At 38.9% G+C, this 25,806-nt stretch overlaps 2 protein-coding genes across 2 annotated transcripts; both read right to left on the bottom strand.

Moving 5' to 3' along the window:
- Nucleotides 1-245: 245 nt before the first annotated feature.
- LOC108993820 lies at nucleotides 246-3,521 on the bottom strand. Its single transcript, XM_035695824.1, has 4 exons — nucleotides 2,604-3,521; nucleotides 1,015-2,435; nucleotides 662-951; nucleotides 246-373 (listed from the first exon to the last, which is right to left on the bottom strand). Exons 1-4 carry the CDS (start codon nucleotides 3,519-3,521, stop codon nucleotides 246-248), a joined length of 2,757 nt encoding a protein of 918 aa, XP_035551717.1.
- A 1,280-nt stretch (nucleotides 3,522-4,801) lies between these two features.
- LOC108993821 lies at nucleotides 4,802-5,350 on the bottom strand. The gene has a single exon (XM_018968855.2). The coding sequence runs from the start codon at nucleotides 5,348-5,350 to the stop codon at nucleotides 4,802-4,804; it is 549 nt and encodes a 182-aa protein (XP_018824400.2).
- Nucleotides 5,351-25,806: the final 20,456 nt, after the last annotated feature.

Here is a 25,806-nt window from a genome sequence, read left to right as displayed (position 1 = left end):
GCATCAAAAACACTGCCCTTCAAAGGTCTGTTAGGACGAAGGGCACCTATCACTAGACCTTGATGATCTCTGATAATTACCCCGATGCCAATCCTTCCCATTCTCGTTTGTACAGCTGCATCCCAATTCACTTTCAGACATCCTGCTGCAGGCTTAGTCCATCCCAATCTCCTTGTCTTATTCTCAGAGTTTGCACCAACATTCTTCTGCATAGCCTCATTATGAAGAGACAGTTCTGTCCTAGCCTATGCAGTGATTTCTTGAGGGTGTTTGAAGGCTTTCCCATGTAATACATCATTTCTTCTCGCCCATATTAGCCTCATTGTAACAGCTACCTCATTTAACTCCTCTGAATCAAGCTTGCCAATCAATTCTGCCCAGATATTAAAGAACAAATCACTATGAGAAGAGGATTTCTGCACTTTTATTGGACCTTGACACCAAACATCTTGAGCACCACTACATCCCCATAATGCATGCCCAGAAGTCTCATGTTCTTTCTTTCAGATTAAACAGATGCTGTCCTTTACCACCTTTCTTCTTTTCAGGTTTGCCATAGTGGGTAATACTTCACTACATTCCCTCCAAACAAACATTCTGGTGGCAGGGGGTACCTTGAGCTTCCAAATGGACCTCCATACTAGGCAGTCCATTGTTTTGCCTGAAGACTCTCCTATTTGCTCTCTTTCCAATTCTTTGCCAAGATAGTATCCACTTTTAACAGTGTAGTTGCCATTAGGAGTGAATTGCCAAATAAGTTTGTCTTCTCTTCCTCCTAAGCTAATGGGTATAGCTTTTATGCCCTCTATTTCCTGAATAGAAAATAGTTCAGATATGAGAGACTCCTGCCATATCTTCAATTGAGGATCAATAATGTCACTGACTTTGTTACACCAGCAGTCAGCATCTCGAGGAGTCACAATTTTTTGTTCAGGTAAAGAGGGTATCCATCTGTCATGCCAGATGTTAATCTACTGTCCATTTCCAACCCTCCAACTGAGGCCTTTTTTTAACAGAGATAATCCAGCATGTATTCCTCTCCATGCAAAGGAAGGCCCAGTTCCAAGCCTTGCATCAAGCAAATTTCCTTGTTTGAAGTATTTTTGCTTTAGAATTTGTGCCACTAGGGATGTAGGATTTTGGAGGATCCTCCATCCCTGTTTGGAGAGTAAGGCAATGTTAAAACATCTTAGATCTCGAAATCCAAGCCCTCCCATATCCTTCCTGCCACTAAGTTGCTCCCACTTGACCCTTTGAATTTTTGAAGAGTCTTCATTGAAACCCCACCAAAACCTCCTTAGTATCTGGTTTAGTTTCCTTGTTATAGAAGCTGGTAGAAGGAACATCCCCATTGCATAGGTGGGAATGGCTTGAAGCACAGCTTTGAGCAAAATTTCCTTTCCTGCTGCAGAGAGAAATTTGGTCCTCCAATTAGAGACCCAAGACCAGGTTCCATCAATTAAAGAGTGGAAAGAGGCAATCTTCTTCCTACCCACCAAAGAAGGTAAACCCAAGTATTTCTCAAAATTGGAGGTGGATTGGACCCCTGCTAGATGCATGATCTGCTGTTGGGTCATCAGTGCAGTGTTCTTGCTAAAATAGATAGCAGACTTGTCCTTGTTTATAACCTGTCCTGATCCTTTCTCATATAGCTCAAGGATCTTGAGGACACAATTAATTTCCTCATACTTGGCTTGGCAGAATAAAAGGCTATCATCAGCAAAGAAGAGGTGGTTTACTTTAACAGGACCTCTGCCAATAGCCACAGGGGTTAAACTGCCACAGGCCTCAGCATGTCTAAGGAGAGAAAAGAGGGCTTCAGCACAAAGGATAAACAAGTAGGGGGACAAGGGGTCTCCTTGTCTAAGGCCTCTCGAAGGTACAAAATTTTTCTGAGGTTCTCCATTGACAAGTATTGAATAGGAAACAGAAGAGAGGCAAGCTTTTGTGATATGGATCCAGTGACCAGGAAAGTCCATTTTGATCATGATTGCTTCAATGAAATTCCACTCAACCTTGTCATAAGCTTTACTCATGTCCAATTTTAAAGCCATGAATCCTTTCTTCCCTTTCATTCTAGAGTTCATAGAGTGGAGGACCTCATAGGCTACCAAGGTGTTATCAGAGATGAGCCTTCCAGGCACAAAGGCACTCTGATTAGGGGCAATGATTTGAGGCAGTATGTGTTTCAGTCTATTAGCCATACTTTTTGACACAACCTTGTATAAAACATTACAAAGGCTTATGGGTCTGTAATCCACTACTCTCGTGGGGCTTTGAACTTTGGGAATAAGAGTAATAAACGTGTCATTAACCTCACTGAGAGATCCACCATGATTGAGGAATTCAAGAGCAAAATTACAGACTTGGTCCCCCACTACCTCCCAGTTTTTTTGGTAGAATTGGGCAGGAAAACCATCAGGGCCTAGCGACCCCTAGGGATTCATTTTAAAAACAGCTGCAGTGATTTCCTCCCTAGTAAAGGGCTTTAAAAGCCAGGCCTTCATGTCCATGTCTAATTTGGTGTCCATTTCTTGCAGACATTGGTCAATAGATAGAGGTTGGGAAGTAGTGAATAGAGAGGAGAAAAAACATGTGAATACCTCACCAATTTCAGACTGGTCAGTGACAACCCTGCCTTGTGAATCCACTATGCTTTTGACTGCATTGATCTTCTTTCTCTGGCTTGCTTGCATGTGGAAGTACTGAGTGTTTCTGTCCCCATGTTTCAGCCAGTGTTGCTTTGCCCTTTGCTTCCATTTCATATCATTAGCTGTAATGGCAGTAACCACCTCCTCTTGAATTTGTTTCATAGCTGCCACGTGCTCGCCTGTACCATAATTCTGAAGATGCCCAATATTTAGAGTCGCATTTTTTATAATTTGATCCTCTTGTTGCTTAAGAGTTTGCCTCCATGTCATGAGACCCTTTTGGCATAGTTCAAGCTGTGTTCTTAAGGATTTAGCCTGACAATTTGTTATACCAGCATTTTGCCAAGCCTCACCCACCACCTTCAGACATTCTTCCTTTACTTCCCAGGCCATCTCATATCTAAAGCACCATCTTCTTTTCTTCCTCCCATTAGAAGTATTGTGTAAACTAACTGACAAGGGGGAGTGATCAGATCTAATGGCAGGAAGAACATTACAGACACCATGACTATATAAATCATTCAATTCTTTATTGCCAAAAACTCTATCAATTTTTTCCTTTGTAAAGTCATTACCACTTCTATTATTTGACCAAGTAAACCTTTGCCCATATGAATGAATGGCAGGGAGACCACAGTATTCCACTGCTTGTCTAAAGTCCTCAATCTGTTTATATGGTCTGTTGGCACCACCCATCTTATCACTCTGATGAAGAATCTCGTTGAAGTCTCCAGCACATAACCATGCTATGGGAGTGGTGGGTTTTAGCATCTTAAGTAGTTGCCAACTACTGCCTCTCTTCCCTGTGTCAGGATGTCCATAGAAGCCCATGAATTGCCATGTTGGTCCATTTCCTTTCTCCTGGATCATAGCACTAACATGCCATTTAGTATAATTTATGATGTTAACACACCATTCATCTCTCTAGAGGAGGGCAATGCCCCCACTAAGCCCCATACAATCTACTGTAAAGCACCCATCCATTTGCAATAACCTCCTAACTGCCTCCATTTTATTCCTTCTACATTTAGTTTCTACTAGGAACACTAAATTGGGATACTTTTCCTTAGATAAATTCCTAAGGACCTTAACTGTCTAAGGGTTCCCAAGCCCTCGGCAGTTCCACACTAGAATACTCATTTGTCATGGCAGGGCTGGGAACCAGCCTCTGCCTTAACCATTGGAATGTCTGTGGTAATATGCCTTCTCTTATTCTTTTTTGGAACAGCCTCCTGCAATGTTGAACTCCTTTTACACCCCCTTGCATACATGTTTCTTGCATTGAATTTTGGGCTGTCATCTATTTTTGATTTACTACTGCCTTTTGTATTAGTTCCACTCTCCCGGGCCTTCCTTTTCCATTTCCTCAACGTCTTCAGACCCTCACCCTTTGCCATTGGCATTATAAAATCTTCACCAGGTGATATATCCAGGTCCATCCTTCTCTCATCCTGTTGGAGAGAAAAAGCTACACCAATAGTGGTTGCACCCATGCTGTCATTATTGGAACTTTCCTTCGTACCCCTTTGAAGCCATGTACTCCTCATAGGGTCATGGGGGTTATGTGACCCCGACAAAAGATTAGCTGCCAAATCCTTTCCCACGTGGAAACCCTGGATCTCCTGAGGGCCACCAGGATCTAAACACCTAGCATCCTCCTGTCCAAACATAGCCTTTTTCTGGACAGAGGATTGACTTACACCCTGACTCCTAGCCATATTCCCGATGCATTCATCCTTAGTAGCTCCTCCTCCTGCGTTCTCTTCTGTAGGTGACCCTCTTTCCTTCTTTCCCGCTGACATCTTCTCCATTTTCTCTACTGCCTCTTTTGAATGGACGTCTGAAGTACATTGCACCAACACGTCTTGGACCATAGTACCCTCTCCCCCTTTCTGACTCGTCTGTTGGTTGTTTCCTCCCTTTGATCCACCGTATCTACAGCTATCGAAGATGTTTGTATTCCTGGACTGTCCTCAAAGCCAAGGACCATACTGGGGTGGGGGCAATGTTTCTCCTTGCTGAGTATTACGAGCTGTTGAGCAGCCTTTGCCTTTGTGATTGAGAATTCCACACTGAAAACAAAAGTTTTGCAGCCTCTCGTATTTGAATGAGATCCAGTGTGGTTTGTCATCCAGCCTTAACCATCTCCCTCATAGTAACGGTTTGTTGAGGTCCACAGCCACCCTTACTCTAAGGCATCTTCCCCATGCACGTCCATCTGCTTCTGCTTCTACTCTAATGACCGGGCCTATAGCCTCTGCAAACTGCTCATCGAAGCCTTCTGTCATGACTGTTAGTGGAAGATTGTGTAGTTGTATCCAAAATGGCTCAAAACAGAACTTCAGCCCATCAATGGACTCTTTCTCATCCACCTCCATCATGGTGAGGAGGTGTCTTTCAAAAAACCATGGACGTCCACTCAACACCTTTTCTTTGTCTTCCATTTTTTGAAATTCGATCAAGAAGCACTGATCACCAAGCTCCTTAAAGGTCACCCACCCATCCAACCTCCATATTTGAGACATTGTGGTTCTGAATCCTTCACTATTCACTCCCTTCTCTGTCATAGCCTTCCCAACAATACAATACTTTCCTTTTTTTTCACCATTGTAACCCTTCTGCTGGACATGGAAGCATGCACTTTCTTCTTTGGAAAGGTGTAATCTTTCCCAACGTGATACCAGGTCCTCCGCCTCCATCGCTTCTTTCAACTAAACAATACTATCAACCAAACAAAAACAATTCACCGAAGTAAGACTTAAATCTTTGTTGAAGCAACAAAGGCACTAGAGCCTCACACTTCCCAGAGAAAGGGAAGGCACTCTGTAATTTTAGGAAAAACTATGTGGATGTTAATAGTTTGGGGAACGATGAAATTTTAGTGTTAATGTGAACTTATGTGTATGACAATTTTAAAATTAAGAAAAACTAGTTCATTAGTATTTCAGGTTTGAATTGCAAGAGCTGCTTAAGTAGTAATTTATGTATGTTTGGAAATTGATGTAAGTTACATGCTTCTTTATAAGAGATGATTGATATTTCCTTGGCACAGTTATGAGGAAATTCAGAATAGTAAAAAAAAAATATCTAGGTAAGCAGTGTTCCTATACTAGACTTTGCATACAAAGAATAGACCGATGTTGATTTTATGACAAACGTGCATGTTTTTGTTATGGAACATTGGAAACAACCTTGGTCATTTTGTTCTGCATTATTCATTGTTTCTGAATAAGAAAAATAAAATATATTTTTATCATGATTGGTGTAGACATGAGCAAATTTTTGACATTTTATTTCTCAACTGTGCAAAAAGAGCAAATATGAAATTTGTGAAGTTTTGTATATGATTTTGTGATCTATATTTGTTCAGCACTCTGACTGTCATATGAATTGTCACATATGAAAAACTTCTGGCATGATATTTTGATTTTGTTTTTGGTTCTAATCCGAGATTTCTAATTATGTTATTGTGTTGGTACAAACATTTCTGTTTCTAAGTGCACCCATTTTGGAAATAAAATGATTTTTCTGTGTGGTTTTTCCTGTGTGTACACTTGGGGCTCCAAGAATGATAAAGGGAAGATTCACTTTTGTTTCCATCGGGTTTGGCCACTAAGGATAGGACAACTCTACCACGGGGGTTAAACATAGTCTCTATTATGATATGATGCCTTCGTTTTGTTATAATAATGTTCAATTATGTTATGCTAAAGTATTTTTGAATATGAATATTTCTGAATTGTCGCTCTGATATTTTTGTTATCCTCTAGAGGGTTGGAACTTATTTTGAGAGACACCATTTATGAGTATTGCATAGCTCACTGAGGAAATACACTACCTTATCAGAGAGACCCATCTACTGCAGGAAAGCTTCCACAAAGTCCCACTCAACTCGATCATAGGCATTGCTCATGTCTAGTGTAAGAGCCATATAACCATCCTTCCTCCCTTGCATTCTAGTTTTCATGGTATGTAAAGCCTCATAGGCAACAATGATATTATTCGAGATGAGTCTACCAGGAATGAAGACACTTTGAGTAAGTGAAATTATCACAGGTAGGATTATTTTTAGCCTGTTAGCTACGACTTTAGCAACAACCTTATAAGACACATTGCAAAGACTAATGGGGCGGTATTCAGTAACTAGTGTAGGGTTCTGTTTATTTAGAATGAGGGTAATATAGGTTCATTAAGTACTTCAATTCCTAACTTGGAAGATAGACCATCCTTCACTGCAATGACTAGATCACTGCCAACATTATCCCAATGGTCTTGATAGAAAATAGCTAGGAATCCATCAGGCCCTGGAGAGCTAAGAGGATCCATCTCAAAAACTATCTCCTTTATCTCTTCAGTTGTGAATTCAGAGAGTAGCTGGTTATTCATATCAGTATTGACAACTTTCTTCATGTGGATAAGGCTATCTTGGATACCTTGAGGCTGGGAAGTGGAGAAGAGCCACGCGTAGAAGGCCTGAAATAGATCACTTACTGTTTTTGGATGTGATGCAAAAACACCTTCTTCATTTGAAATACTCTGAATAGAGTTGGACTTCTTCCTTTGGTTAGCACATGAGTGGTAGAATTTAGTGTTCCTGTCTCCATCTTTGCTTAGCCCTTTGGCGCCATTTGATATCCTCATCTTCAAAAATGTCATTCACTTCCTTCTGCAGGCCTTTAATTTCCTCTGAAAGGTCTCCTTGGTTCAGGTCTTGCAACGCTTTGATCTTCTCCCTCTTCTCAGCAATAACCTTTCTAGAATCCCAAATGACGGATCTACACCATTTAGTTAGGTGTTGTTGCCACCTAATCGATCCCTTCTTTATGAAGGCAGAACTGTAAGGGAGGCTAGGAGTGCCAAACCATGTATGTTTAATAATTCCTAAACACTCTTCCTTCCTAGACCATCAGGCCTCGTATCTGAAGATTCTTTTCTTGTGCCTAAAGAGACTACAAGGGATGGAGTAGTGGGTGAGCAAGGGTTTGTGGTCAGAGCATTGAACTAGGAGGATAGAGACCTTAGTGCTATCATGATGAGAAATCCAAGCTCAATTCCCAACCACTCTATCTAACCTTTCCTTAGTGAATGCATTGCCTTCTATACCATTTTACACCAAGTGAATTTAGAGCCCTCATAGCCTATGTCACTCAATTCACAGTCCTCAAGAGTTTCCTTGAAGAGTTCCATCTGTCTATAAGGTTTGTGAGCAACACCTACTTTTTCATCCTGAGAAATGATCTCATTAAAGTCTCCCATGCAAAGCTAGGGCACTTGTTCATCTGGAGTAATCTACCATAATAAATTCCAGCTTTCCACCCTCTTAGCAACCAATGGATTTCCATAAAAGCTAGTCAAGAGCCACCTATGATCTCAATCCTGCATTTGCAACTCCAAAGATATATGGCATTGGGAATAATTGACTAGTTGTGCTGTAATGACATATGCCCACATAATATCTAGACCACCACTTCTCCCCAAACTGTCAATTACAAAACTGTGAGTAAAACTTAATTTATTGCAAATAGCTTCAATTTTTTTTTTCTTCTACATTTAGTTTCAATAAGAACAACTGCAGTGGGTAACTTATCTTTCACCAAAAGATAAAGTTCACGAATTGTTCGAGAGTTCACAAGCCCTCAACAGTTCCAGCACAGAATAGTCATTGAGTATGGTAGGGCTACACAGCAGCCTCTACCAATCGTTTCTTACTAGCTTTACCAGCAATTTTTTGTATTTTGGTTATCATATTTGATTCCAAGTGATCCTCTATGTCACCAATAACTCGTTTCCCAGCACATTTTAAAGGGAGATTAGTATTCACGTGGTTCTTTAAAACCTTGGATTAGCGGATTGCCTGCCTATATTCATGTCTACTCCAACTATTGGTTGTTTTCCTCTTATGGTAATGTCCTGCTAGTCTGTTCTTGCACCACCCTGCTTCCCCCCCTTAGAGCTTGGAGATGGACCAAACCCTTCCATGGCACGTTTGAATGAGGTATTTTTGGATGGAGGGTTCGTTCACCCTCAGCCAAGAGCCAAGGTCTACCCTACAAAACAGAATCCTTGTCTTCCTTCGACTGAAACTCAACTAAAAATATGTTCCAGCCAATCTCTCTGAGTAGTATACGTCCCACTGCATGCCACAGTTTCAACATGGTGGCACGCAAAGCTGCTTTGTTAATCTCTCTATCAGAAACCACTAGAGCCACTAAGCATCTCTTAACTCTCTCCGTCGATAGAAACATGTCTTCCTCAGCTACACACACTTCTTGCCTTTCCTCCTCAGTGAGAATTAGACCTTCACACAGCTTGGAAATCTCATCATCTCTACCTCTTCCCTCTATAGACATGGTGTCCAAGACACTAAACTCTAAGTTCACTAAGGAACTAGAGAGAAAAACCTCACCTCTAAAGGAAAGGACCATCAACCAACCGATTATGTCCTTTGCTCCATCATGATACCCTTCCAGTTGATCGCATGTCTTTGTTGTGTGTGTTGTTGCATACAGTATGGGACACGACCAAGATTAGGGTAGTTATGAGTGTTGATGTAGTTTTTTTGAATATCGAAGCTTGAAATATTTCTCCACAGTTGAAGCTTATGAGGTTTTTTTGTGTCACGAGGTGTTATTTTGGAACATTAGGATTGGTTGTTGTTCTTTTAGGGTGGGGGAAAGGTTCTAGATTTTTTTAAAGCTAGAACCATTGTTGTGGCTTTTCATTGTAAAATTTCCCATACATGAGTATGTTATTTAGATGATCGCAATGTAATAATGTAACACCCAGATCCAACCAAACTCTTTTTTTTTTATTATTTATTTATTTTGTTATTTATTTATTTTTGTTTATTTTATTTTTCTCCCCGCATGTTTATTTTTTTCTTTCTTTCTTTCCGTCTATATTTCTTTTTTTCACCGTAGTGTTCCTTTCGTCCACGACTTGCACATACTCACGACTCTATTTTTCAGCTTTCACTCCCACACACGTCTCCCTCTTTTCTCTAGGGTTTTTCCATCGCCAATATATATTTATACGTACCTACATGTTAGTTTACCAAGCCTATAACTGCCGCTAAAACTCCCACGGCAATCTCCACCCCACGCACGCACAGAAGCAGCTCCATCCACAAAGCATCATCCACCACAAGCCACCACCCTCCACAACCTCCATGTAGTACCGTCGCTGTCGCTACACCTCCACACCCACGGCGTTAGACCTCGTTTGCAGCCCAGTTACACAACCTCACCATCACAAAAGCCCACGCCCGTATGCGCTCAACCGAACGGAAACCACCCCCGTGTGAGTTTCCCCTGCACGACGGAAGCCTCTGGCCTTGGCCCAGCCCCTTGTGAAACCATAAGCCACCGTGCCCAGCCACACGAAGCCGCCGCCCAACGCCTCCCGTAGCCTCTGTTGCAAACCACGATATTCCCCTATTTTTGCTCCCTGAAACAGAACCTCGGCCACCCCAAACTACCTACGCAACCCAGCCCCACGAAGACCCTTGACGCAGCACCTGAAGTAGCCGTAGCCTTCCTCTCCACCCTCAGAAATATCCCAAACAGTTGCCACCATCACCGACTTCCGTGGGAAGCGGAAACTGCTGTTGCTCTGTTTTGAAGCCATGGAGACAGAGCATCCTCGTCCAAACCGAGAGCCATGTCTAGCCTCAGTTGGGCAGCGACGTCACAGTCAACGGCAACAGATAACGCCGGAGATTAAGCCTCCACTGCCCAGTGATGTCCAGCGCCACCGTCCGAAGCCCCATGCACGCCGCATGATGCGTACAACTCTCTCTCTCTCTCGGTGTTATTTTACCGTGAGCCACTGCGAACTGCCATCTTTCACGTCGGAAACCACCGTGCCCACTGCCCAGCCATCGAGCTCACCTCTGTCGACCTCCGCCTAGCCCTTTTGGTCTGCCGCGCGCCACCTCAGGCTCACGGTGAGCTTCATTCTCTCTCTCGCGCCGAGCTCTCTCTCCGCCTCTCTCTCTCTTTTCTACGTAAGGTTTCTCTCTCTCTCTCTCTAGCTGGTCTCTCTCTCTCTAACCAGTGTGCTGCCGCCGCCCCCACCACCGTAAGCAACCGCCCAGCTCGCCGCCTTTGTGCCCTCCATCGCTCGGTGAGTATGGCTCCATACGAAATTAATCTGTGATTTATGAACCTTTCTGTTTCCGAAAGGGGTCCCTTTTGTGTTTTGTTTAATCCCTATAATACCCTTATATCAGACTAGTTATAGTTTAGCATGATTCGGTTTATATATATTAGTAGGTTTTGTTTTAAAATACATTATTTTTATAAAGGAATAGAGAAAGATTTGAGATTTTATTAGTGATATTGTATAAATTTTTAAGAAGTACATAATATGAGCAAAATATTATTATGCAATTTAGAAATGACTTAGAGTATAATAGTGAGGGGGATTAAGTAAATATTGATGGTTTTAGAAAGGATGATATTTTAGGAATTATGGGAATTTTAGGTTTTGTGGATTTAAAATAGGTTCTTTTAGTATTTTTAGGTTTAAATATCGAAATAAGTGGTTGATTGGAAATTTACAGGAATTACTTGATTATTTTATAGGTGACGATTGTTAATTGTTCGACATATTTGAGAAAAATTCTAAAAGGGCTAAGAAGTCCAGGTAAGCGGGGTTCCTATGCTAGGCCTTACACGAATTATTTGAGACTGAGGTTGATTTTTGAAAACTTTGCATATTTTTGTGGTGAAATGAGAACTTGGGAAAAACAAAACCAACCTCAGTCGTTTATTTGCATACTCATGAAATCTGTACGAAAAAGAGAAAAATATGTTCTGACATGCATTGTGTAGACATGAGCTAAATTCTGTCATGTGGTTTCTGAAATATGGAAAAATAGCGATATTGAGAATATGAAAAGTTGTGCATTTATTTAAAAAGATGTTCTGGCTTTTGTGTTCAGCGGGTGTAAACTGTCTGTTTCTGTTTTGGTATTCTGTATTATTTTGATATAACATCTGAAAACCTTTGGCATGGTGTACTGGTTTTCGTATCTGATTCTGTCTCTGCTCTGCTCTGTTATGCTCTGCTCTGTTTGGGTTGGTACCAACTTCTCTGTCTCTGAGTGCACCCACTTTGGAAACAAAGTGGTTTTATTGTAGTCTTTCCTGTGTGCACACTCGGGGCTCCGAGAAGGATAAAGGAAAGATTTCACCTCTGTCTCTGCCTGGTTTGGCCACCGGGGTTAGCACAACCCTACCACGGGGGTGAAACATGGTCTCTGCTCTGTTTGATGCTCTGTTTTGATCTGATGCTGATACTCAGTTTATGTTATGCCAAAGCACTAAGGGTTTTACTTGTCTTAAAACCATCGCTCTGTTACTTTTGAAAATATGTTCTGTTCTGCATGTTAACTCTGGGAAATATTTTGTTCTGCATGCTCTACTTTGTAAATGCTCATGTTTGCACGCTAGCATATGATTTCTGCTTACTGAGTTGTTGATAACTCACCCCTTATATCCATAATATTTTTCAGATATTTTGGATATTTCAGCGGAGGTTCAAGAATAGGAAGCATGGGTAAGGCTTTGTGGGCATAGTCTATTATATATACAAAGAGGGTATTTGATATTGGAGAATTTTATGGAATAGTTTCGTTCTGTTGACTCAGTACTTTGGGAAGTTGACTTTTTATTTTGAGATTTCTTCGTAATTTTAGTTATTTATTTTGGAGTAGATGGTTTAAAACAATGAGGTATATGAGTAAATGAGGAATTGGAGTTTACATTTGTACAATGAGATATGATTTTAAGTGTTAAGAGGTAACTCTCTGACCCATCCGGGACCGGGGCGTTACAGTTGGTATCAGAGCCAGGTTTGAATTCTGCATACTATAGACCTTGGAGGTTTAGAAATCTGTGGGTTCATATGATGTAAAAAAAAAAGAAAAAAATTTCGGTATAGGAACTTGAGGACTATAAGGATGGTCATGTGCATATTTAAGTTTGAGCTTCTAAAAACCTTATGATTGATTTTGATGGGATATGAAGTTTTTGATTTGGCAGATGTTATTGAATTCGTAACTTTGAGGTTTGAGATTCTGCATACTTTATTTGTTGAGTTTTGGGAATTTAAGGTTTTAGATTTGATTGGCTTATTTTGAAGGTTGTAGGGCATGGCTTGGAGGTCTAGATTTCGATGTTTACATAAGTTTGAGCGAAAGCCAGGTTTGAGGTTTTGCATACTATAATAAGGTGTTTGATGACATTTAAGGTTTTAGAATTTTGAAAGCACTAGGATATGATTTTAAAGATATTTGGTTTGAGCTTTTGCATACTCATGGTGGGTGGCCTACGAAGTCTGAGGTTTTGAATATCTGTGGGCTAGGAAGTTGATTCAGATTGAAGGTATGAAAATTTGTAGACTATAAGAGATGATTTTATTTGTATTTAAACTTTTAGAATCCGGCAACCTTTTAGAATATATTCTAGGACGTTTGAGGTCTTAGATTGTGTGGGTTTTAAAAAGAAGATTTTGAAGAGATCTAAGGCTTTGGATTTTTCAGATTTTAAGAAATGGCTTTCTTTACACTTGGGGTTTTAGTTCATGTAGGCGTACTTTGTTGAATATAGGTAAGGATATTTTATAAGATGTAAGGTTTAGATTTTTGAAGGTGCACATAAGTTAAATTGTAAGACAAGTTTGAGGTTCTACAGACTATAACATATTAGGTTTTAGATATCTATCGGTTTAGGAAGTAATTTCATATTTTGATATATAGAAATTTGAGAACTAAGACATGATCATAGGGATATTTCAGGTTTGAGGTTTTGCAGACTATCAATATTTAAGGTTTAGATATCTGTGGGTTTAGGAAGAAACTTCAGATTTGAGGTGTAGAATTTTAAAGAATAAGATATGATTATGTGGATATTTAAAATTTTAGATTTTGCAGCGTTTATGATTAAGTTTTGGGATTTTGAGGTTTAGGGATTTCGGATCCGACAAGCTATTTTGGGGGACTATAGGAGATAATATTTATAAGATTTAAGGTTTAGAGTTTTGTGGTTTAGATTCTAAAGATGTACGGGAGTTTAGAGTGATGTTGGATTTACAATTATAGATGGTAGGAATGACTATATGTGTTGGTTAAAGAAATGGCTAAGAATGGGTAAAACAAGTTCAAGGTTTCAGGGATACATTTATTTATTTACTTTCTTGTTTTTTTTTAAATATTTTAGCTGATATTTATATTTTGTTTATACATATTTTGTTTTCTTCCCTAGAACGTTTAATTGAGTTTAAGATCTCAGGATGTCTACTCGTCGTCGAGTTCGAAACTTTGGAGATTTGAGATTCTTCAGATTTTATGGACTGAATATTGGGAGGTTTGAGCACTTTGAGGTTTAGAGATTGTACATACTTTAAAAAATGATTTTAGGAGATTTAAGGTCGTAGAATTCTGCGGGTTTCAGAATATGATTTTTGATGATATGTAAGCTTTTAACACTTACGGACCTATGGAATGAGTTCCACATAATTTGAGGTTTTAGATTTTGCAAAAATGAAGGAAACAATTCTTATGACATTTGAGACTTTAATTTCGGTAGGTATATTCTGTAGACTGTAGGAAATAATTCTGACAGGTTTTAAGGTTTACATTTTAGGTTGACTTCATGGAAATAGTTTTGGCTAGGAACTTGAGTTTTAGACTTGTGATATTGATGTTTTAGAGGCTACAATCATATTGGTATAATTTATGAATTTGACTGGTGAGTTAAAAAAATATATAGATTGGTTAAATGTGGGGGTTAGTTCTTTTCCGATGTATGAGATTCAATGTTTTTAGGACAATAAGTTGTTTGAGTGAGCAGCGGAAGCGTGGTTTTGGTGAGTGATATTTTTGAGAGTTATTTCGTTATTTATTAAGGTTTTCCATTAGGTGGAGATTTTCGAATTTATTATTTGGTCGTCAATAGCATGATTGGGGTTTATATTTTAGACTTGAAATGGTAGTGTGCGCGAACGTGTATGGCTAGGAAAATATGGGAGAATACGATCGACAATATTGGAGGGGTAGAATTTGGAATATTAGGTTCAACAATTCTGGAATATTAATTAAGTTCGACAATATGATTGACGTTTGGGATACGCATGGAATTGTTGTAGCGGATAAATATTTAGGCCTTGCTTGTGGTATTAGCAAATTTCGAGGACGAAATTTTTTAAGGGGGGGAGAATGTAACACCCGGATCCAACCAAACTCTTTTTTTATTATTATTTATTTATTTTGTTATTTATTTATTTTTGTTTATTTTATTTTTCTCCCCGCATGTTTATTTTTTTTCTTTCTTTCTTTCCGTCTATATTTCTTTTTTTCACCGTAGTGTTCCTTTCGTCCACGACTTGCACATACTCACGACTCTATTTTTCAGCTTTCACTCCCACACACGTCTCCCTCTTTTCTCTAGGGTTTTTCCATCGCCAATATATATTTATACGTACCTGCATGTTAGTCTACCAAGCCTATAACTACCGCTAAAACTCCCACGGCAATCTCCACCCCACGCACGCACAGAAGCAGCTCCATCCACAAAGCATCATCCACCACAAGCCGCCACCCTCCACAACCTCCATGCAGTACCGTCTCTGTCGCTACACCTCCACACCCACGGCGTTAGACCTCGTTTGCTGCCCAGTTACACGACCTCACCATCACAAAAGCCCACGCCCGTATGCGCTCAACCGAACGGAAACCACCCCCGTGTGAGTTTCCCCTGCACGACGGAAGCCTCTGGCCTTGGCCCAGCCCCTTGTGAAACCATAAGCCACCGTGCCCAGCCACACGAAGCCGCCGCCCAACGCCTCCCATAGCCTCTGTTGCAAACCACGATATTCCCCTGTTTTTGCTCCCTGAAACAGAACCTCGGCCACCCCAAACTACCTACGCAACCCAGCCCCACGAAGACCCTTGACGCAGCACCTGAAGTAACCGTAGCCTTCCTCTCCACCCTCGGAAATATCCCAAACAGTTGCCACCATCACCGACTTCCGTGGGAAGCGGAAACTGCTGTTGCTCTGTTTTGAAGCCATGGAGACAGAGCATCCTCGTCCAAACCGAGAGCCATGTCTAGCCTCAGTCAACGGCAACAGATAACGCCAGAGATTAAGCCTCCACCGCCCAGTGATGTCCAGCGCCACCGTCCGAAGCCTCATGCACGCCGCATGATGCGTACAACTCTCTCTCTCTCTCTCGGTGTTATTTTACCGTGAGCCACTGCGAACTGCCATCTTTCACGTCGAAAACCACCATGCCCACTGCCCAGCCATCGAGCTCACCTCTGTCAACCTCCGCCTAGCCCTTTTGGTCTGCCGCGCGCCACCTCAGGCTCACGGTGAGCTTCATTCTCTCTCTTGCGCCGAGCTCTCTCTCCGCCTCTCTCTCTCTTTTCTACGTAAGGTTTCTCTCTCTCTCTCTCTAGCTGGTCTCTCTCTCTCTAACCAGTGTGCTGCCGCCACCCCCACCACCGTAAGCAACCGCCCAGCTCGCCGCCTTTGTGCCCTCCATCGCTCGGTGAGTATGGCTCCATACGAAATTAATCTGTGATTTATGAACCTTTCTGTTTCCGAAAGGGGTCCCTTTTGTGTTTTGTTTAATCCCTATAATACCCTTATATCAGACTAGTTATAGTTTAGCATGATTCGGTTTATATATATTAGTAGGTTTTGTTTTAAAATACATTATTTTTATAAAGTAATAGAGAAAGATTTGAGATTTTATTTGTGATATTGTATAAATTTTTAAGAAGTACATAATATGTGCAAAATATTATTATGCAATTTAGAAATGACTTAGAGTATAATAGTGAGGGGGATTAAGTAAATATTGATGGTTTTAGAAAGGATGATATTTTAGGAATTATGGGAATTTTAGGTTTTGTGGATTTAAAATAGGTTCTTTTAGTATTTTTAGGTTTAAATATCGAAATAAGTGGTTGATTGGAAATTTACAGGAATTACTTGATTATTTTATAGGTGACGATTGTTAATTGTTCGACATATTTGAGGAAAATTCTGAAAGGGCTAAGAAGTCCAGGTAAGCGGGGTTCCTATGCTAGGCCTTACACGAATTATTTGAGACTGAGGTTGATTTCTGAAAACTTTGCATATTTTTGTGGTGAAATGAGAACTTGGGAAAAACAAAACCAACATCGGTCGTTTATTTGCATACTCATGAAATCTGTACGAAAAAAGAGAAAAATATGTTCTGACATGCATTGTAGACATGAGCTAAATTCTGTCATGTGGTTTCTGAAATCTGGAAAAATAGCGATATTGAGAATATGAAAAGTTGTGCATTTATTTAAAAAGATGTTCTGGCTTTTGTGTACAGCGGGTGTAAACTGTCTGTTTCTGTTTCGGTATTCTGTATTATTTTGATATAACATCTGAAAACCTTTGGCATGGTGTACTGGTTTTCGTATCTGATTCTGTCTCTGCTCCGCTCTGTTATGCTCTGCTCTGTTTGGGTTGGTACCAACTTCTCTGTCTCTGAGTGCACCCACTTTGGAAACAAAGTGGTTTTATTGTGGTCTTTCCTGTGTGCACACTCGGGGCTCCGAGAAGAATAAAGGAAAGATTTCACCTCTTTCTCTGCCTGGTTTGGCCACCGGGGTTAGCACAACCCTACCACGGGGGTGAAACATGGTCTCTGCTCTGTTTGATGCTCTGTTTTGATCTGATGATGATACTCAGTTTATGTTATGCCAAAGCACTAAGGGTTTTACTTGTCTTAAAACCATCGCTCTGTTACTTTTGAAAATATGTTCTGTTCTGCATGTTAACTCTGGGAAATATTTTGTTCTGCATGCTCTACTTTGTAAATGTTCATGTTTGCACGCTAGCATATGATTTATGCTTACTGAGTTGTTGATAACTCACCCCTTATATCCATAATATTTTTCAGATATTTTGGATACTTCAGCGGAGGTTCAAGAATAGGAAGCATGGGTAAGGCTTTGTGGGCATAGTCTATTATATATACAAAGAGGGTATTTGATATTGGAGAATTTTATGGAATAGTTTCGTTCTGTTGACTCAGTACTTTGGAAAGTTGACTTTTTATTTTGAGATTTCTTCGTAATCTTAGTTATTTATTTTGGAGTAGATGGTTTAAAACAATGAGGTATATGAGTAAATGAGGAATTGGAGTTTACATTTGTACAATGAGATATGATTTTAAGTGTTAAGAGGTAACTCTCTGACCCATCCGGGACCGGGGCGTTACTAATAAAATAGTGAATTAAATGGAAGGATTGGAATGAATTGTGTTGAGTGTAATATGATTTTTGTAATGAATTGAAGTTGTTTGTGAAATGGAAACTGTATTGATAAGCTACAGAGTTTCTTTTTTTGCACAAATCTAGAAGTTATTTTTTACTATAGCAAGTACACAATTTTCATCTACAATAACTAGTTGGAACCAATTGAAAGTGGACTTTCCTCAAAAGTTTCTAGCTGGAGCTTGAGATGTTGCCACCTCCAATTTCTATCCTCTCTGTTGTCTGTGTCTCTATTGCCCATCTATTACTTTCCTGAATTTTTGTGTAAATGAATTGGAGGTGTTAAATGAAAATATAGACTCTCTTGTTCCTTCCCTTAATTTTCTTCTATTACATTAAAATGATATCTTTAGACTTTAATGAATGAATATTTGTTTTTTATTAAGTCGTGAAAGGATATCTATTTTTTAGCAAGAGGGAGAGAAAATAAATATGTAAAACTTGGATAATAAATTTTAAGAAATAAAGTTTGAATAACAATTTGTTTAACAAAACTGTGTTTTTGCATTATTTATATAAATAGTGCCACATTTGGATTAATTAATTCTACACAAATGCAGGCAATGATGATTTTGTCATATATCTAGAACTCGAAAAAAAAAATAGACAAATTTAATGTTTTTCATCTTAAATTTTTCATCTTTCAGGTAAGAAATCCTCTTGGTCTTATTTTGTATCCATATTTCTCACATGCTACTTACAATTAAGAGATCTTGAATTTTTGTATGTGTCATTCTTAAATGTAATAGCCTGATGGGCAAAGAGGAAGATGATAGGTCATCCAAGCCTTCTACATCATTTCACCGACCCAAGTATGGTACACATTCTTCATTTCAATATCTCGAAATGTCCGATATTTCTATTTAATTAACGTATTTTTTATTGTTGTATTATAGGGCTATCATGGTCCCGTAAATCCATACTACCCAACATTTTTTATGACACCAAATACATATTCAAATCAATATACGTACCATTGGGGTAGCCAGGAAGATGCTTTCTTTTATTTTATATTTTAAAATTTTGCAAGTGAATTTGATGCTTTCTAACACAAGGCCACATTGCAGCATCCATCGATGCCAGCTATTGCACCGACTGTGCCATACCCTCTGTTGAGTAATCCGGAAGAGTTGAGAAGATTTCAAGAGACCAGCCAGGTAGATGTCCTTTTTAATTTGTGTTTTCAATTTTTCGTATGTGCATTTGAAGCTTTCTAACATAAGGTCTAATTGCAGCATCCCGCGATGCCATACCCTCCTTTGAGTAATCCAAAGGAGTTGAGAAGATTTCAAGAGAGTAGCCAGGTACATGTCCTTTTTATTTATTTTTAAAAAACTTTTAGGCTTTCTAACAATGTGCCTAATGCCAGCATCCCTCGATCCCACTTGTTCGACCGAGTATGCCATACCCTCCCTCAAGTAATCAGGAGGAATTGAGAAGATTTCAAGAAACTGGCCAAGTTGATATAATTTATTTTTAAAAATATTCCATTTCAGTGTTTCTAACACCATGCCTACTTGCAGCATTCGATTGAAAAGACCCCCCAACGCGCAAGTCAGTCATCAACTATGGCTAATAGTGTTGACTTTGAAATGACTAACGTTATGACATTTTGATCGTTAACATTAACATCTTGTTTGTATTATATAAAAAACATAATTTTTCATTTTCAGAACCTTCATCTGAGGTAATTAAAGAGACGGAGGCAGAGGGGAGTAAGAAAGTCTCAAATGACGATGAACGAGTTGAAGTACCGAGATGTGGTATGGAGTTTGCCAATAAGAAAGAGCTTATGGCATATTACAAACAATATGCCAAGCAAACAGGTTTTGGTGTGAAGACATTTAGGACAAAAAGAGATGTAGATGAGAGTGTGACAAATGTGACAATTGGGTGTGTATTTTAGGTTGTGGAGACCTTTAACAATGGAGATGTATAGATTTTGATTCCAACTCAAGAACATGGAGTACTTGTTGTAAAGCTTACCATGTGTTTTTGTATATGAAATCAATCATAGCTCAATGTCAATTTTGATTCCAAATTAGGAACATGGAGTACTTGTTGTAAAGCTTACCATGGAGTATTGTCTGTGCGTGCATGAGTTTGGAAAAAAATCTACATAGTTTGTGCAATTTTTGTTCACGTATCATCCTGTGTTATAATAGATTGGAAAAAAAAATTATATATCTTGTGCTTCTCCTTCTCTTCTTCTTCAGTCTTCTCTCTATTCCGCTAGTTTGGTATCAGAGCCAATCTGGTATCTAATTGTTGCTATTAGTTCTTACATTTCATTTGTTCTGTTGGTTCACAACCCCCACCCTGAGTTCTTACTTTGTCTGGTCTATCCCCTTATTGTCTGTCAAGTACCTTGGTAAGTCTCGTTTTGCCAGAGTGCGTGTAAGGCAATGTAGGTTGTTAGGTCGGGATAAGGATGGTATTCGCAGGAAGAGGGAGAGAAATTTTAATTTAGCAATTGTAATTTAGCTCTGTGTTGTGAATTGTAATTTAGCAAAAAAAAAACTAGATTTTTCTGAGCAATTTGTTCCTCCATGTGCTGAGATTTCCATTTTCTATGCTTAGATTTGGGGCTATTTTCCACTACTATGTATTGCAAATTATGAAAAAAAAAACCTAGATATTTTTGCCTGTTGTTGGATTGATCTGTGTTGTTCAATTTCTCTGTGATGTCGGATTGGTATGTATTGTTTCATTGCTCTGTGTTGTTAGATTGCGACCACGTTGTTTCATTGCTCTATGTAGTTTTATTGCTCTGTGCAGTTTCATTGCTCTATGCTTTTTTATTGCTCTATGTTGCTTCATTGCTATGTGTTGTTTCATTACTCTGTGTAGTTTCATTGGTCTGTGTAGTTTCATTGTGCTGTGATGTTTAATTGCTCAGTGTTGTTTCATTGGTCTGTGTTGTTCCATTGAGACCATATTGTTTCATTGTTTTGTGCAATTTCATTGGTCTGTGTTGTTCCATTGCTTTGTGTTGTTTCAATGCTCTATGCTCTTTTGTTGCTCTGTGATGTTCCACTGGGACCATGTTGTTTCATTACTCTGTGCAGTTTCATTGCTTTGTGTTGTTCCATTGTTTTGTATTGTTCCAATATTCTATATTTTTTCATTGCTCTGTGCTGTAAATTACAATTGATGGTTTGTGGTGAAAACCCTAAACTTTTTCCCAAATTATAAGACAAAAGGACGATTGCAGCACCGAATGTGAATGGATATGACTTACTTTAGTTATGCCTTACTTAAATTCATGCAATTTAACAAGAATATTAAATTCATGCCTTACTTTAGTTACCACTAGAGAGAAGACAAAATGTTCCCGTTGGGGAAATGACCAACAAAATGTTATCGTCAGAGAAAGGATAACAAATGTTGCCGTTGGAGAAAGTACAACAAATATTACCGTTGGCGGAAGGCTGAAAAGAATGAAATGTTGGATGAAGCACAAAAATTGTTACCATTGCACAATACAAATAAAATCTTACAGTTATATATGCGGACAAAAATATATTAAAAAATATCATTGCATTGGAAATCGCACATATTTAAGAAAAAATTATTGTTTGTAATACTATATTAATTAAAAAGTATTGTTGTATCCGAGTAAAAACCGTATAAACTGTTTACTAAATACAGTATAATGTGATTTTTTAAAACAAGAGAAAAAAAACAAAAGAGTTAGTAGTTAAGAATGGAAATGGAAGTGAGAGAAAAAAGTAATAAAGAAATAATAGGAAAAACTTATTTTAATAGAATAGGAAAAATAATAGGGGATGAGATGTAGGTGGGTTTTTAAAGATAGGTGAAATTTAGGATAATATTTAAGGAATTGTGTATTTTAGTTAAAATTTAGAGAATTTTATAGGGAAATCAGATGTGGATGCTCTAAATTAAAAGACATTTTACTTGTTCTTGATTTGGAATTTTTTTTTCTTTATCAATTAGCCAATTAACAACTGATCATCCTTACAATTGTGAATTTTACGGTGTTGGTTTCTCTATTAAGGAAAGGGCGACTAATCGCACATTGTTGAACAGACGACGGAAGGGTAACTTATATGCACTGTCCCTACCACTTAAAGAACACTTCTCCACTCGATTTTGAACTGTTTCTGAAGAAGTGTGGCATCAACGATTGAGACATCCCCAAGCATCTACACTTAGTGTTCTTCATTCTCAAGACTTTATTTATGTTTTGAACAAAAATTAAAACAATTCTCTTTGTGAGAGTTGTTAGCTAGGAAAAATTAGCAAACTGTTGTTTTCACCCTCTTCTACTATTGGTTTAAATGTATTTGATAAAATATATTGTGATTTATGGGGACCCGCCCTAGTTTTATCTGTTGGAAAGTTTCAGTATTATGCATGTCCTGTTGATGCTTTTTCTAAATATATGTGGTTTATTCCTTTATAAACAAAATCTGATTTTTAATGTCTTTATTTTATTTGAGAAATTTGTTGAACGTCAATTCAACAAAAATATCAAAATCTTTCAAGCCGATGGTGGTGGTGAGTTCACCACCTCCCAACTCAATATTCACCTTCAACAACAAGGTATTGATCTCTCCATCAATACTCATGCCCTCATACCCCCGAACAGAATGGCTCAGTGGAACAACGGCATTGAACAATTCGTGAATTAGGTATGACCTTACTTTTTCAAAGTGGTGTTCCAAAACGTTTTTGGGTCAAAATTTTTTCAACTGATGTTTTCTTAATAAATTTTCTTCCATCCACTACATTAGATCTTAACTCACCATTTTCCATTCTTCATGGTCATTATCCCGACTACACATCTCTTCAGGTCTTTGGGGTCTAAATGCTACCCAGATACTTGGGACATTATGCACAACAAATTTGACCCAAAAACTCTCCCATGTATTTTTATGGCCTATAGTGACAAACACCAAGAGTATAAATGCTACCAACCCACCTCTTGTCGGACCTTCATCTCCTAACATATTTTTTTTTATGAATCCACCTTCCCTTACAAACAGCCTGGGAATCTCCACCTCCCTCCCGCTTCTGACCAAAGTTTATCAACATTTATGGACTGGCGTTCAACAAGCTCTACACTTTTCTAACCGAACAAGTGTCTCTAGTGTCTCTTTTGTGCAGGTACCTCTTCCACCTACTGATTCCACATTACCTGTGATTGGCACCACCCCTATACCATCTTTGACACCCGTGCAGTTGTCTCCTCCGGCTTCACCCCCAAGTCAAGCCTCCTAGTGCCCAACATGATGACCTACCCCCCTTTGTCGAGCCCCCTTCCCGCCCATTGATCTAGTCATTTTGGATCCTCCTTGACATAACATGGTAACCCACTCTCAAGCTTGGATCCACAAACCCAACCTGAAGTACGCCCACTATCACACTGTTGTTGACCTTCCCAAGGAATCAAAGACAATACGCTCCGCCCTTAACCATGATGGCTAGACCAAAGCACTGCAAGATGAGATCCAAGCTCTCTAAGACAACAACATTTGGACACTCGTGCCTCGTTCCCCTCACATGGATGTTATTGGTTGCAAGTGGGTCTTCAAGACCAAAATCAATGTCGACGGTACTCTCGATCGGTTGAAAGCTCCCCTTGATGTCAAGGGCTTCCACCAAATTGATGGTATCAATTGTACATAGACATTCTCTCCTGTAATCAAGCTCGGCACCATCCGAATTTCTCAATATTGCCCTTGTTCGCCTTTGGAATATTCGCCAACTCAATGTCAAGAATGTCTTTCTCCACGGTGATTTGGGGTGTAAAAAAAATTGATGAACTGGTAAACCAGACCGAACTGGACCGAACTGGTGGGTTAGGTCCTGTACCGAGTTTGGTTCAGTTCGGTACCGATTTTATTTTTCCTAAAATCGGTCTAGTTCCGATTTTGCTTTTTCTAAAATAGAACCGAACCAGACCAGTTCATATATATATTATAATTTTTTATATTGTATATAATTTTTATATATAATTATACATAAAATAGTTTTATATTATATAATAATTACTAATTATTATAATTTTAAATTTTAAAATCTTATATCACTATAATCTATTGTATTAATAGTTATACTAATACTATATAGTGCGTATTAATAGCTTTACTAATACTATATCACTATATATTATAAAATGTTATAATATATCACTATATTATATATTATAATATATCATTATAGTCTATAATATAATATATCAATATAGTCTATAAAATAATATATTACTATAGTCTATAATACAATTATAATGAGTATGTTGGCGCCCATCTCTCCCGTCTCTCTCTCGAACCCGTCTCTCTCTAAACTCTTGTTACAGATCTGACTCGAGGGGGTGGGAGGGAGGGGGAACGGGAGCCCCTCCCTCTCTCCCCACCCCCGTCCCCTCTATGTATTGCTCCGTTTTTGTGTTTGTTGTGTTTTTGCAGGCTAAATAAAGGAGAATCGCAGATCTGGAGCTTCTGGCGACTATAGACCAGCACACGCCCCTCCATGGCGTTGCCCAGCTGCCGAACTTCAAGACCACTGAAGGCGACGCCAAATGGAGCGGTGAATTGCTTGCACGCACGGCCTAAAGTTATTTGAGACGTTCGGTGAGTGGCTATCTTGCACCATCAGGAGGTCCTCTGTCGTCGCCACACGCAGCGCCATTGGAGTCTGTGAGTCCAGAACCTCCAAGATCGGTCAATGGTTTTCCTCTCAGAGTAGTGCTTGTATTGCACGTGCCACTGCAGCCTCTTGGAGCATTGCCCTTTTTTTCGCTTTCACAGTGGTTTTTCCATTGTAATTTATTTCGTGTCCTGTCTTTCCTTTATAAAAAAATAAAAATCCAAAACTTTTGTCCCTTCGGACCTTGGTCCGAACAACATGATCCCCGCGTAGTCGGGGTATGGAGTTTTGGTGCACTTTACTCCGCGTAGTCGGGGTATGGGTTTTGTCACCTAATTACTGTTACTCTGTCGGGGATAGTGATGTGCACGACGGATCTCTTAGACTTAGGTCTTTAGAGATTAGTCGTCTAGACTAGACCATGTCAGTCACGAAAGTGTGCTGGGAAGCTATTAACGTTTGTAACTGACTTGTTTTAAGTCAAATTTATATGTCCTCTATGAATGAATTGTGATCCCCTATTATAAAAAATAAATAATAATAATAGTATTAATAATAATAATAATAATAATAATATACCACAATTATAATATATATTATAATCTACCACAATATATTATCACTATAGTATTATATTATTATATATATTATATAATATATCATATAATATATTAAAACCGAAAAATTGGACCAAAACCGGTAAAACCGGAAGTACCGGTTTAGGGGGGTAACCGGTGCGGAATTAGCGCAAAAATGCAAAACTTGTGCATTTTGGTTCAGTCCCAAATTTTGTCCAAAATCGGATCAAACCAGACCGATTACACCCCTAATGGTGATCTCTAGGAGGATGTGTTTATTTATAAAATAAATAAATAAATAAGAATAAAAATTGAAACAAAATGAAAATGTGATTTTGGCCTAGTGGTAAGTTGTAGCGAGCACCGCTCTTCTTTTAATACGCTTGAATGGCTGTGAGATTTGGATGATCTCTCCAAGTGACACATCAAATAGTGACTACAAAGCCTCTTAAAATTAAAATTAGGAGGGACGCTAAAAGTCATCTCACACAGTACATTTTATATATTTTAGATTTTATTTTATTTTATTTTTATTAAACTAATTAAGTTGTTCTACTCATCATTCATACATCACATACTTTTTATAAAAAATAGAAAAAAATAAAATAAAAGTGATATTGTGTGTGGTGTATGGAA

Source organism: Juglans regia, chromosome 11, assembly GCF_001411555.2.
Source record: "Juglans regia cultivar Chandler chromosome 11, Walnut 2.0, whole genome shotgun sequence".
Taxonomy (NCBI): domain Eukaryota; kingdom Viridiplantae; phylum Streptophyta; class Magnoliopsida; order Fagales; family Juglandaceae; genus Juglans; species Juglans regia.
This window is presented reverse-complemented; position numbering and strand designations above follow the sequence as displayed.

What these genes read in the sequence shown, in the direction of transcription:
- LOC108993821 (XM_018968855.2), bottom strand. Translation starts at nt 5,350, where the DNA reads ATGGAGGCGGAGGACCTGGTATCACGTTGGGAAAGATTACACCTTTCC.
- LOC108993820 (XM_035695824.1), bottom strand. Translation starts at nt 3,521, where the DNA reads ATGATCCAGGAGAAAGGAAATGGACCAACATGGCAATTCATGGGCTTC. An exon ending in ACCAGTCTGAAATTGGTGAG is followed by an intron (nt 2,436 to 2,603) that starts GTATTCACATGT and finishes ATGAATCCCTAG; the next exon opens with GGGTCGCTAGGCCCTGATGG. An exon ending in ATACATGCTGGATTATCTCT is followed by an intron (nt 952 to 1,014) that starts GTTAAAAAAAGG and finishes CTGGCATGACAG; the next exon opens with ATGGATACCCTCTTTACCTG.